The 14,265-nt window shown below is 39.1% G+C and overlaps 1 protein-coding gene across 3 annotated transcripts in view; it reads right to left on the bottom strand.

Moving 5' to 3' along the window:
• Positions 1-14,265, bottom strand: part of GAB2 (GRB2 associated binding protein 2) — a 189,056-nt gene that overhangs the window by 28,813 nt on the left and 145,978 nt on the right. For all 3 annotated transcript variants that reach the window (XM_081280021.1, XM_081280019.1, XM_081280020.1), the window contains exon 3: positions 7,000-7,243. In XM_081280021.1, the coding sequence (XP_081136147.1) occupies positions 7,000-7,243 (244 nt within the window). The remainder of the gene's footprint in view (positions 1-6,999; positions 7,244-14,265) is intronic.

The raw sequence follows: 14,265 nt of genomic DNA, 5'->3' as shown, positions 1-14,265 counted from the left end.
GGCTCAAGTCGTTCAGTGCCCCTGAGTTCAATCCCCAGTAACAAACAAACAAACAAATAACAACAACAAAAAAGTGAAGACAAAGAAACAACACCCCCAAAAGTATAGTGTATTATTCAAATTCCATGTTTACATAATTTCTGCATTTACGGGGAGGGAATGTTGATTTCTAATTTCATTCCATTTTGATCTGATAAAAAAAAATCTGTATAGGGCTGGGGTTGTGGCTCAGTGGCAGAGCGCTCACCTAGCAAGTGCGAGGCCCTGGGTTCAATCCTCGGCACCATATAAAAATAAATAAATTAAATAAAGGTATTGTGTCCATCTACAACTAAAAAAAAAATTTAAAAATCTGTATAATCCCTTGCATTTTAATTTGTTTAATTGCTTTGTGTCCTAAAATATGTTATATTTTGGAGATGATTCCATGAGAAACTGAGAAGAAAGTAAATTTGGCTGTTGTTGGATGAAATATTCTACAGGTATCTGTTAAGTCAAATTGATTTAATTTTTTTTTTTTTTTTTGGTCTTAAGAGACTACTGAGTTTATGTCTGGATGACCTCTCTGCTGGTGAAAGGTGTCTGTTGAAATCACCCAGTTTTACTGTACCAGGGTTTATCTAAGTCTTTAAGATCTGTTTTATGTAATTAGGTGCATTGATCTTTGGGGCATAAATATTTATTATATCTTCTCATTGAATTGTTCCCTTTACCAGTATGAAGTGATCTTTGTCTTCTAATTTTAGCTTGAAGTTCACATTGTTGGATATGAGAGTAGCTACTCCTGTTTGTTTTTAGGTTCTAATTTGCATGGTGTATCAATTTCCATTGTTTCATAAGTCTGTGACTTTTCTTTGCCTGTAAGATGAGTCTCTTGAAAACAACATGTAGTTAAGTCTTATTTTTAAAACCATGCCTTTTAATTGGAGAGTTAAGACCATTTGTATTTGGTGTTTATATCACATGTCTATTCCTCTCATTGCGATTTATTTCTAATGTTTAATTCTGGTTCCATTTCTCATTTGCTTAGCTACTCTTCAAATGAGATTTGTCTATTTGCAAGCTCTGGGGTTTGTTTTTTATTCCTTCTTCTTCTTCTTTTTTTTTTTAGAGAGAGAGACAGGGAAAGAGAGAGAGAATTTTAATATTTATTTTTTAGTTTTCGGCGGACACAACATCTTTGTTTGTATGTGGTGCTGAGGATCGAACCTGGGTCGCACGCATGACAGGCGAGCGCTACCACTTGAGCCACATCCCCAGCCCTTTTATTCCTTCTTTGTGTTATATTTCCTCAAGTATTTTCTGTAGTGCTGGCTTAGCAGTCATGAGTTCTTTTAGTTTCTGTGTATCTTGGAAAGTTTTTATTTCTGCTTTAATTCTGATGGATAGCTTTGCTGTTTATAACAATCTTGATCAGTTATATTCTTTCAGGGCTTGGAACACATCATTCCAAGCTCTTCTGGAATTCACAGGTTTTGCTGAGAAATCATAAGTTATTCTGATTGGCTTACCTCTAAATGTGACCTGACATTTTTTTTATTAAGGCTTTTAAAAATTCTATCATGATCTGTATGTTGGGTGTTTTGATTATAATATACTATGGAGAAGTTCTTTTTGGATCTTGTCTTTGGGGTTTGAATGCATCCTATATCTGAATGTCTACTTCATTCTCAAGGTTGGAAGTTTTTCTGATATTATTTTCTTGAAGAGTTTATCCATGCCCTTAAGCTGCATCTCACAATTTGCTTAGATTCCAAGGATTCTTAAATTTGTTCTCTTAATGTTGTCCCAGAGTTCTTGAATATTCTGATCATAGTTAATAATTTTATTTTATCTTTTCTGGTTTAGTGAGTTTTCATTTTTATTTGTTTTTAGATATACATAACAGTAGAATGTATTTTGATATATTATACAAACATGGAGTATGAATGTTCACTTTGTCTTCTAGTGACTGGCCATTTTGTCTTCTAGTTCTGAGATTCTATCTTCAGCATGGTCTACTCTATTGCAAAGACTTTAAACTGAACTTTTTATTTGATTTATTGTACCCTCATTTCCAAGATTTGTTTGGTTCTTTTTCAATAGCTCTATCTCCTTATTTAATTTCTCATTCATATCTGGTACTGACTTCTTTAATTCATTTAGTTGTTTTTCTGTGTTCTTTTAGAATTCATTGATCATTTTTATTATTGTTCATCATTTGTTATTTCATTCATTTCCAAATCTTTGTAGTTAGTAGCTGGTGAATTATGAACCTTAGGAAGTGTCATGTTACCTTATTTTTTCATATTCCTTGTATTCCTGTGTTGGGTTTTATGCATCTGTTGGGAAGGATTTCTCTTCCACTCTTGGATATGGGCCTTTTGAGAGCACTTCTCTTAGTAATGTATTCTGGGACATCAGATTGTTGTAAATTTTTCAATATATTTCCAAGTGGGATTTGTAATATAGTTTCCCTGGTAGTTCTTTGGTGATAAGTAGCATATTTGGATACAATGTGTATTGTGTCAGAGACTGAGGATCCTACTTTCCCTTTTGGTATCACAAGAATGGGGTCCTTCTTGTAGATCCAGCAATTGTACTGTACACAGCAGGGTATGTGGGGTATATCCTCTGTGACTGTGCTTCCACGCTTAACAAATCTGTATGTTCTAATGGAATATGAGAGTGATTTAGATTGAAACCCCTTGTAGATGTGGTGCCCACAGTTTTTGTGTTAATTTTGTTTTTGCTGTAGGAACAAATATCCATGAATGGGACCTACAGGCCTCCCCATTCCTACTTGGGCCTGGTTGGTTTGGGGTTTTGTCTTTTCTATTCTTAGTATTAAAGTATCATTGAAGTTTAAGCATGTTTAAATTTTGATGAACAAGATAGGCTGTCTCTTGGCTGGATTTTGGATTTAGCACAGCAGTCTCTACCCGATGTTCTCACAGTGTCCCCATAGATTCTCAGAACCTCATGTAAAGTGGGGGGCAAATTATAGCACTGAACAATATACAGCATTAAAATAAATACCACATTCCTAATGACATCTATAATGCTAATTACCACAAAACAGGAATGGTAGGGTCAGCAATTGCTAACAGCAAAAACAAATAGCCATGAACTAGGTATGACATTAAAGTAAACAGCAGGTGTCAACTATGCCAACCACAGTACTAATAACTGCAACAACATGAACAATGAGTGTAGGAATTATATAAACCAAATAGTTCTAGAAGATGGTAAAAATATTGTTCATTAAGGGAAAAGACAATGTAGTAGGAAGGTAAGAGAAAATTTGAAATGTTCAAAATGTGAGCAGAAGAGATGTAGCCAGTGATTCCTACAGAGGAGGAGGAGAAAAAAAAATAAGTAAGTAAAGACAGAATAAGAGAATTTGGCTATGACAGGGAGAAGAAAGGAGTGAAAGAAAATCAAGACAAAAACTCTAACCCTCAAAAGACAAACTAGAAAAATAAACTTTAAAAAATGAGAAAAAAAGAAAAGTGTGTGTGTGTGTGTGTGTGTGTGTGTGTATCAACCCAGTGATCAACACAGCAAGAAAACCACTGGGGAAAGAAGGAAATAATATTAGTGAAAAATGAAAAAATTGATCCCACTGAGGTAGATGTCCAATGCCTATTCCAGGTTAGCCTTTCTTCCATTTTGTCTTGAGCAAGGGCTGAGGGCTATTTTTATGTTTATTTTTATATTGCTCACCAAGCTACAGCTGGAACTGAAGGTGATTGAAATAATTCTCAGCTTTCCTTCTAACCAGTAGAAGGTAGGATGGAATGGCAAGTACAGTCAATTGGAATCCTGTCAATGCACTCCCAGGGTGGGACTGTTGCAGAGTTTTTAATGGGAAGGTCTGGTGGCTGGGGGTTAGCTTTAATCAGGTCTTTGGTTCTATGTTGGGTGGCATCTGCTCGGAAAAGATCAGATCCAACATACTCCTAGAGCTGGGCAGATGCTGATCTCTGCATCTCAGGGGCCTCCCATGGATTCTATTTGTAGGGTGAGGGAGCCAACCCTCCACAGGTTTCCCACTCTACACCCAAGAATGTGGCCTTTCCAGTTTCAGATCCTGAGTATAATGACACCTGCCTTTTCAGTTTTCCAATCCTCTTCATCAGGTCATGTGAGCTACCAGAGTCAAAGGGATGCAAGTCTCCCTGGGTACAATCTCCTCTCTGCCTCTTTTAATCATATTCTGCTAGGTAAATTCAAGGGCACACAGTATGGCAATTTTGCTGCTCCTGAAGCCAAGCTGCAGTGTGGCCTTCTCAATAACAGTGCTTTTTTTTGGTGGTGGCAGGGAGGGGTACTGGGGATTCAACTCAGGGGCACTCAACCACTAAGTCACATCCCCAGCCTTAGTTTGTATTTTTGTTTAATTTAGAGAAAGGGTTTTGCTGACTTGTTTAGTGCCTCAGGAATAGATTTGAACTCCCAATCCTCTGTCTCAGCCACCCAAGCGTCTGTAATTACAGGTATGTGTCTCTGTGCCTGGCTTGCCAGTGCTTTTCAAACACCAGTTTACTGTGTAGCCTCTGGTTCAGCTAAGTTCAGAGACCTTTTCTGTTCTACAGGTTTGTCCCATATGTTTCTGTTAACCCTACCTTTGCAGTGAACCGGTGCTACTGCTACCACTAGCTTGACTACCATGTATTCTTTCTTGTCTTTTGTTCAATGAACTTGAATTTCTGGATCTCTAAGAGTCTGACTGTCTGACACTGAATTTCAGTGAATTTTCTCTTTCACCACTTACTGCTGAAATTCAAGCAGTAGGAATTTGGAGCAACCAGAAATGCAGCCTTCCTCTAATACACCATCTTCAATCTCCCACAATACTGTTATGATTACCAATATCTCATAGGAAGTCTTGAAATCAGATAGTATAAATCCTTTAACTTTACTGTTGCTCTTTAAAAAATTACTTTGGCTATTCTAATTTTATTGTTCTTTTAAAATTACTTTGGGCATTGTAGGTTGTTTGCATTTTCACATTGATTTTAGAATTATTTTATCAATACCCATGAAAACCTTGCTGGGGGGGCTGGGGATGTGGCTCAAGCAGTAGCGCGCTCGCCTGGCATGCGTGCGGCTCGGGTTCGATCCTCAGCACCACATACCAACAAAGATGTTGTGTCTGCCGAGAACTAAAAAATAAATATTAAAAATTCTTTCTCTCTCTCTCTCTCTCTCTCTCTCTCTCTCTCTCTCTCTCTCTCCCCTCTCTCACTCTCTCTTTAAAAAAAAAAAACCTTGCTGGGATTTTTATTTGGATTGTGTTGAAACTATAGATCAAGTTGGGAAGAACTGTCATTTTATTAAAGTTAGTTCTATTTCATAACTATATTGTATCTTTGTTATATATTTCTCTATTTTTAATTTCTTTCACCAATGTTTGATAGTTTTCAATGAAGAGGTCTTACATGTCTGCTATTCAGTTTTTTCCTAAGTATTCCATATTTTCTGGTACATTGTCTGAAAATTTAAATTTGCCAGGTATGATCCTGCACACCTCTAATCCCAGCGACTCAGGAATGTTATGGTGGGAGCAAGGCCACTTAGGATCAATTTAAACAAAACCCTGTCTTTTTTTTTTTTTTTTTTTTTTTTTTTTTAGTTCTCGGCGGACACAACATCTTTGTTGGTATGTGGTGCTGAGGATCGAACCCGGGCCGCACGCATGCCAGGCGAGCGCGCTACCGCTTGAGCCACATCCCCAGCCCCAAAACCCTGTCTTGAAATAAAAAATAAAATGGCTGGGAATGTAGTACAGTGGTAGAGTGCCCCTGGATTCAATCCCTAGTAGCAGAAAAAAAAAAAATATATATATATATATACACACACACAGAAGCACAGTCGAATAGAGACGAGTACAGGAGCAGAACTGTGAAGACCTGGTTTCTTGTCCTGCCTGCCCCTTGTTAGTTGTTAGCCTGTTTCCTTGTGATAAAATGGAGCTAAATTATCTGCACTGGCCATCTCTCAGTGTGCTTATTCAAGTGACATCATGAAAACATTCTCACAGATATTGTGAATAAATATATTTATAGCCATTTCTCGATTTGCCTTAATTCTTATGAAATAAATCAGATATTTCTAAATTAATTAACTCAGGAACATGATCTGTAATCTGCTGGCTATGGTAGCAATTGAGAACCAGCTCTGACAAAGCCTAGAGCTCTGTGCTCATTTTGCCTAACAATGGGAAGAAAAGGTCAAAAAATAGGTATAGGTTCTGTACCTATGACACAGCTGATGATGTTAGAAAGCCAGACAGACCATTATTCTAGAGCAGTTAGTCCTTGCTCGAAAAATTTCTGTGATGAAAAAATGTTTTATGTCAGTGTTTTCCAGTATGGTAGTCCCCATTCCCATAGGACTATTGAACTGTGACTGGTATAAGGTAGGAAATGAATTCTAAGTTTTACCCAATTTTATTTAAATAGCCACATGTGCAGAGTAGCTACCTTATGGAACAATGCAGCTTCAGAGCAAAAGTGAGATATGGATTTGTTCAACAATGTTGAAGTTCTCTAACTTTTCTCTCATAGCCAACAAGTAAATCATCTACAGTTTGCAATTCTGAAACTGTAGCTTCAAATGCCTTTTACCCCCAAATCAAACAAAAATTTTATAGTATAATTTTTGATAATGAGAACCCAATTGTTACTTTGTAGCAATACAGATGAAACCAACAAATGTGAAGGCTACATAAACAAAAAATTCCTTTGTTTTATACATGTTTACCTGAAAAGATATGTTACCTTCTTTTCTTTTTTTTTGAGAGAGAGAGAGAGAATTTTATATTTATTTTTTAGTTTTCAGCGGACACAACATCTTTGTTGGTATGTGGTGCTGAGGATCAAACCCGGGCCGCACGCATGCCAGGCGAGCGCGCTACCACTTGAGCCACATCCCCAGCCCTTACCTTCTTTTCTTTAAAATTAAAAAGCAGTGAAAAATAGGAGTTGCCTGAGAGTGGTCGTGGCCACCTCCTACCTTGCATTTTCCGTTCTCCGACTTATGCACTGGTGCAAGTAGAGATACTCCTGAGGTGCACTGGTGGACAAGGTGGGCTGCACATGGTTTGACACAGAAGGTTCAAATGTGAACAAAGTTGGCTGGCTGGAGTGTGATGGGGCTGAGGATTTTCGTTCTCGCAGCAGGTGATGACTGGAGCTGCTGAGCTCAGCTGGAGAAGATCGAGGTCCCTGACTGGCTGAGGAAATGTTTCTCAAGGAGTCTGTGAAAAGGAGAAAGAATTCTGTGAGTGAAGAAGGCAGAAAAGGTATCCTTATCCTAAAGATGGCTGTCAGAGGAAGGAAAAATATAAAGATCGGAAGAACTAATCTAGCTGTAGCATTCGTTCCCTCATATACCTGCTCCCTCTCACCTCCCAGAGAGGAGGGCTGGGGCTTCTGGGACATCTTTTTTTTTTTGGGGGGGGTACCCCAGCTCTATTTTGTATTTGAGGGGAAACAGGGTCTCAATGAGTTGCTTAGCACCTAGCTTTTTGCTGAGGCTGTCTTTGAACTTCTGCCTCAGCCTCCCCAGCTGCAGGGATTATAGGTATGTACGACCAGGCCCAGCCTGGGCCATCTTGGTGGAGGTGCTCTGTAACTTTGTACTGCTCCTGAAGGACACTGCCTATCACAACCTGGGGCTGATCTGCTCTAGCTCAAGATGTATGGCTACCTGTGGTCCAGAAGTCAGGTAAGGTTAGCCTCTGGAGCATAGTAACACAGCCCTCCTCCTCAGTGGTTGCTCCAGCTGTGGTCACCGCCCTTAAAGCTATGCTGGCTTTGTTAAATGAGGCACTGCTTGCAGAAGACTCATTAACTGAGACCCAGGACTGTGTCTTACTATATTAATAATAAAAGCACAAATGTACTTGCAACTGTTCCTTTAGATTGAACCCCAGTTCCTGCTGCCTGCTCATGCAAGTCCTCTGAGGGCTGTTAAGTTTTCCACTCCCCACCGCTCTCCGTCCATTGGTCTTTCTTCCTCTCTTATCTCAAACTCTCCTTTTTTGTGTTAGAAAGGAAGTGAGGTATTAAGGACAGATAATAGTCTAGAGTTCTACACTTCAAGCCAAAGGTATTATTCATGTGGCTGGCTAAGCTTAGTCTAAATTCCTTAGCATAACATACAAGGCCTTTCAGAGTCTGACCTACTTCCTGCTTTTCTCCACCCGTAAACAAGTCATATGGAAGCATCATCAGTCCCTGAACACACCAGCTTCTTGTAATTCTTTGTTTTGGCTTATGCTGTTTCTTCCACCTGGATTTCACTTTGACTTTCCTGGAAAATGCATATGCAGATGTTAAGACCCTGCACAGACATCACAATCTCTCTGAAACTTTCCTGGACTGGTTTTTCTTCTGGATGCCAACAGTACTTTGTTTATGCTTTCACTATATCCATGGTCACTCTGTTTCCTTGTCTAGCCCATGGGTTTTTATGAGCTATGATCATGATATTATCTCCATAGCTTCAGCATTTGCCTAATAGAGGTCCTACCTAGAAGGTTTTTAGTCCATGATTGCAGAATAAGCAAAAACAATCATTAAGCATTCAAAATTTTCAATAGTGAAACTTTCATTCTAATGGAATATAGGTTTAAAGATAGAAGTTCAGGTGATGTGCTAGCTAGTGGTGGTAATGATGGTGACCTTCTAGTGTTATTCAAATCATACCAGAGGTGAAACAGATCTCTGTCTGCTCCTGGTTACCTGATCTATTTCTGGCTGTGCACTTCTCATTGCCCTAGGCAGGACCATCAGCTTATAAATGCCCCACCATTCTCATTTCTCTCCAGTCATTTCTGATGCTGGGAAGGACATCTTTGCTAGTCTACAGAGAAAAAGCCAGTGGGCCTTTGGGGAAACTGTTCCACTGACAGCTGTACTGACCTCCAAATGAATTCCCATTATAGGTCACATAGTGACCCAGACGTTTGTTAACAAAATCAATAGCTTTATTATTCCATTAGGTTTGCGAGATGAACTCTCTAATAGGAGGGAGAGGGTTTATGCTAGGGGACATGGTAGCCATGGTGCCAGGGGAGGAATGAAAAGAAAGCCTTAGGTGAGGTCCTACATGCTCTGTGGTCTTTCTGCCGACCCCCACACCTCAGGATTCAGCTCTAGCCCCTCTTATAGCCTCATTCTAACCCTGGAGCCTCTGCAGGGACATCCCCATCTATTCCCAAGCTCAGTCACTACTAATGTGATGACAACTCTCAAACTTTATCTCTAGTTCGATTCTTCCGGGGTTCCCTGTCGTAATATCCCTCTACCTGCTGGGCGTCTCCATTCAGATGTCCCATAGGCAGGCAGGCTCAGCAGTCTAAATGAACTCAACGAGTCTGTGTCCCTTCTTAGTGAAACACATCATCATGTCAGTTCTTCAAGCCCGGAGCCCAGGTGACCTCTAGGCCTTTGCCTTCTTCAACAACCACCTCATGGCCATGCCACTGCCCTACTGAAACATCTTCATTGGCTTCCTGTTATCCTTAAGGTGATGTACAAAGTTCTTTCTCTCTAAAACCATTATCCTGTGTATTTCTTCAACTTTGTTGCTTACCAGTGCTTCCTTATCCTTCAGAGGAATTCTAGGAACATAGGAACCTCTCTCTCACCACTCTGTACATTAGGCTGTGAATTTAGTGAAGGCAGATTTTTTCTTTTGTGATGATTTTCTCCCCCATATCAAGCCCAATGTGTGACACAACTCATTGAAATTTGTTGATCAAACAAACTCTAATGCATAACTAGTCTCTCAGAAATATTCACTGACTTCAGAATAAAGGACAGTGTGTCACAACCTGCTTATTCTGTATCTGAATGTCCATAACAGCTTTATTCATGATAGCCAAAAAGTCTATTAACTGATGAATGCTAAACAAAATGCAATTCATCCATACAGTGTACTATTATGTAGCCCTATAAACAAATGAAACAAATGAAATGATCTTCAAAATAGTGTGCTAAGCGAAAGAAGCTAGTCACAGAAGACCACAGATTGCATGATTTAATGTATGTGAAATGTTTGGAACAGGTAAATCCAGACAGACAGAAAGCAACTTAGTTATTGCCTGGAAATGAGCATGGGGTAGTGGAAATAGAGAGTAACTGCTAATGATTATGGGTCTCCTTTCCAGGGTGATGAAAAACTTGTAAAAGTAGATTTTGGTGATGGTTGCAAAACCCCGTGAATATACTAAAATCACTGAACTGAACACTTTTTTTTTTTTTTTGGTACCAGGAACTTAACCATTGAGACACATCTCTAGCCCTTTTTATTTTTATTTTTTAAATTTTAAGACAGGGTGTCTCACTAAGTTGCTTAGGATCTTGCTAAGTTGCTGAGGCTGGCCTTAAACTTGAAATCCTCTGGCCTCAGCCTCCCAAGTTACTGGGATTACAGGTATGTGCCAGAGTGCCTAGCTAAACTATATACTTTAAATGGGTGAGTTTTATATTATGTGAACAATATATCAGAGCTATAAACATACAGTTTGATGATTCTTCCTGATAAAGTTAAATTATCACATGACCTAGCAGTTTCATTCATAGGTATATACCCTTGAGAAATGCAAATGTATGTCCACATACACACACAAAAATGCACACAGGGGCTGGGGCTGGGGCTGGGGCTCAGTGGTAGAGCACTTGCCTAGCATGTGTGAAACATTGGGTTTGATCCTCAGTACCACATAAAAATAAATAAAATAAAGGTCCTTTGACAGCTAAAATATATTTTTAAAAAATTGCACACAAATGTTCACAGGATTATCCATAATAGCCAAAAAGTAGAAACAATCCAAATACCTATCAACTAATCAATCAATAAAATGTGGGGTATCCTTGTATGATGGACTGTGGAATATATAGAGAGCAGTAGAAAGAATAAAACACTGATACAAGTTACAACACGTATTAATCTTGAAAACATTATGCTAAGGGGAAAGAAGCCAGATTCTATCACAGAAAATGTTTATAATTGTGAAATATAGAGACAAAATGTAGATTAGTGGTTTCTTAGGGCTGGGGTAAGGATGAGAGAGTAGGAAATAACTGCCAGTCAGCATAGGGTTTCTTGTTGGGGTAATAAACATGTTCTATCCTCAGCAAAAAATGGATAAGAAAAACGTGGTAGGTATACACAATCAAGTTCTATTTAGCAATAAAGAAAAATGAAATAATATCCTCTGCAGATAAATAGATGTAACTAGAGAACATCATGCTAAGTGAAATATGCCAGACTCAGAAATTCAAGGGTCAAATGTTTTCCTCATATGCAGAAGCTAGAGGGAGAATAAAAGGATTTTTAAAAAAAGTCAGAGGGATCTCTTGAAAATAGAAGGGAGATCACTAGAGGAAAGGTAGAGGATCCAAGGGGAGAAAGGCATGGAAAGGGGAAGAGCCGGGGAATAAAATAGACTAAATTATGCTACATGCATGTGTAACTATGCCACAATAAATCCCACTTTTGTGGGATAATTATAATGCACTAATGAAAAATAAATACATGTAAACAAAGAAAAGGAAGACTAGAAGAGTAGAGGAAAGGAACAGGGGGAAGGACTGAGAGAGAAAGGGAAATAAATAGGAATAAATTATGTGCATATATGAATGTTACAATGAACCCAACTATTATGTCAAATTATAATGCACTAATAAAACATTAAAAAGTCCTAAAACTTTGCTGGATACAGTGGTGCATGCCTGTAATCCCAGATGACTTGGGAGGCTGAGGCAGGACAGCAAGTTTGAGGATCGCTTCAATAACTTAGTGAGACTTTGTTTCAAAATTTTAAAAAGGGAAAGGGATGTAGCTCAGTGGTTAAAAACACTCCTGGGTTTGATCCCTGGTACCAAAAAAAAAAAAAAGTTCTAAAACTAGATTGTGTGATGGTTGCATAATCCTATGACCAAAAATCATTGACATGTACACATACATATAAGCCCTTTACAAACTATCAAGTGTAAACATATGCAAGACATTAATAAAATATACCTGGGATTTACTTTTTCTTTTTTTTCCCTTTTGGGGTGAAAAGTGAACACTCAGGATATACAAAATCCTTGCTAAAGCATTATACACTGGAGTAAGTGTTTCCTTTCCTAGACCTCCTCCACCCTCCTCCACCTTCACTGTTCAGGCCTTCACCCCACAATCCCGACAGGGCAGTGTGAATTTCAGTAAAACAAAAGAGCAAGAACACATGTTTTAGAGTCAAAAGACCCAAGGGGCTGAAATTCCATCTCTCAGTGAGTGAACCTCATGCCTCCATAGGAGTCATGATACCAGGAACCCAGGTTCAGTTGTGCCACTAACTAACTGTGAGATCAGGCAAAGGTCACTCAGCTTCAGTTCCTACCTATGCAGCTGGGAGGGTAAGCCCTAGCCTGCCTATCTGACTCATCCAACTGTTTGCAGAATTGAATAAGGTAAGGGTGAGACCAAACCTGTGCACATGTAAAAAATGTTAATAGGATTTGTTGTTGTTGTCAGGGTAACCTTTAAGGGAAGAAAATAAAAATGATACTGATAAAACATTAAATTAGTGTGCCTGCGCTGTTTCTGGTATTCTTTTGTTACCAAGGCTGTTATAATGATGTGGCTTGGGTCATTAGGAAGGTCAAGTACACAGCAAGAAGAAAATGGAGGTTTCCAGACTCCTGGCCTGGGTTTCTATCCCTAAGTCTAGACTAAAGATAATGACTGAGTGCCTCAGTCCATTTATTTTCTTTTATGCAGGGTTTTATTTTTTCCCTTTTCTTCCTGGCTTCTTTTTAGGGCCCTACAAAATCACTCCCCTTCCTTTCCACAACCACCCCTGGGAAGCCTGCCCAGCATACAAACACTCCCCCCACCTTCTTGCAAAACTCTAGAACAGGAAAGCTCTAAAGGATTTCACAGAGGAGCCCAGCCCAGACCAGACCAGCCATCAACTGGCTAATGATAACAGGAGCAGGAAAGGGGAGGTTGGCGGGAGTTTCTGGAAAAGATGACTGGCCAAATAATGACTAGTTCTCTTATCTCAATGCCCTTTTTATCTTTATCCCTTCCCCAAAATACTCCCCACCCTCAAGCCTCAGTGGGTCTCAAGACCCATAAAGAGGTAGGCCAAAGAACATGATGGAGCCCAGCTGCCTTCAGAGCCTAACTGTGTTAACTCCTAGCTCTGTGGCGTGGGACATGTTAATAAACCTCTTTGATTCTCACTTGTTCATCAAGGATGATACATACTTTGTAGGGCTGCTATGAGGATTAGAGATCATTTTATGTAAAGCACTTATGATACTCAGCTGCTTCTATACCTGGAGTACCTACCCATGGAGTTGGCTGAGAACATAGAACGTAGGGCTGAAGAGGTATGAGTTTCATTCCAAGCCACAGTGGGCACTTGGAAAGCAATTGTCACTGTTTTAGTTACAACTATATCCTGTATAGATGTTATATGGGAGATTAGTAAGAACCACAAGGCCAATATTGATTATAATAATCATAGTTATCACTTACTAAGCACCTACTATGTGTTCCTAATTGCCCTGTGAGGTAGATATTATCTCTTTCTCTACACACATACACACACAGAGGATAAAGAAACGGGCTCAGAGATTCTAGGAATTACACAGCTAGAAAGTAGCAAAGCCTAGATCTGAAAAAGCTCTGTCTTCAAATCCTACACAGGGGAAGGAGTTCCTTGAAAATTCCAATGAGCTGAATGGTTTTAGCCTTTTGAGAAGCAGAGTCAGGTAATAGAATGAGGGTCGAGGATTAGGCCTATTATCTAGTGGCTGAGTGAATTTGGGCATGCCCATTTTTCTTCCTGGGTCTTATTTTCTCTACTTATAAAAGGAGAACTTGGATTAGATCAAGCATACACATCAAAGTTATCTTTGAGAAACTTGAATACAGAAAGCAGATCCCACTAAAGAGCTAACAGATCATATTGACACATGATTTAGATTAAGATTCACAAGATTAAGATTAAGGTTTGATTTTTAATAATCTGTGGTTCTTGATTCCAGGGCAGAGATGGAAGGATTAGAATCTACTTAAAAGTTCAAGGGCAAAGCAGCCTCTGAAGGCTAAGAGAAAAAAACAAAACAAAAACCAGCAACAAAAAACAAATGCTTCCAAAGACTCTTCTTTATATCATCAAAATTATAAATTTAAAACCATATTCTCAATGGTCCTTCCTATCTGTGGCCAAGTAGAATCCTGGGGTGCACTTCCCAGAAACAGACAGTC

This window comes from Spermophilus citellus (genome assembly GCF_964194105.1).
Source record: "Spermophilus citellus genome assembly, chromosome: 2".
NCBI classification, from domain to species: Eukaryota; Metazoa; Chordata; class Mammalia; order Rodentia; family Sciuridae; genus Spermophilus; species Spermophilus citellus.
The sequence above is the reverse complement of the archived record's forward strand: the minus strand, read 5'-3'. Positions and strand labels throughout refer to the sequence as shown.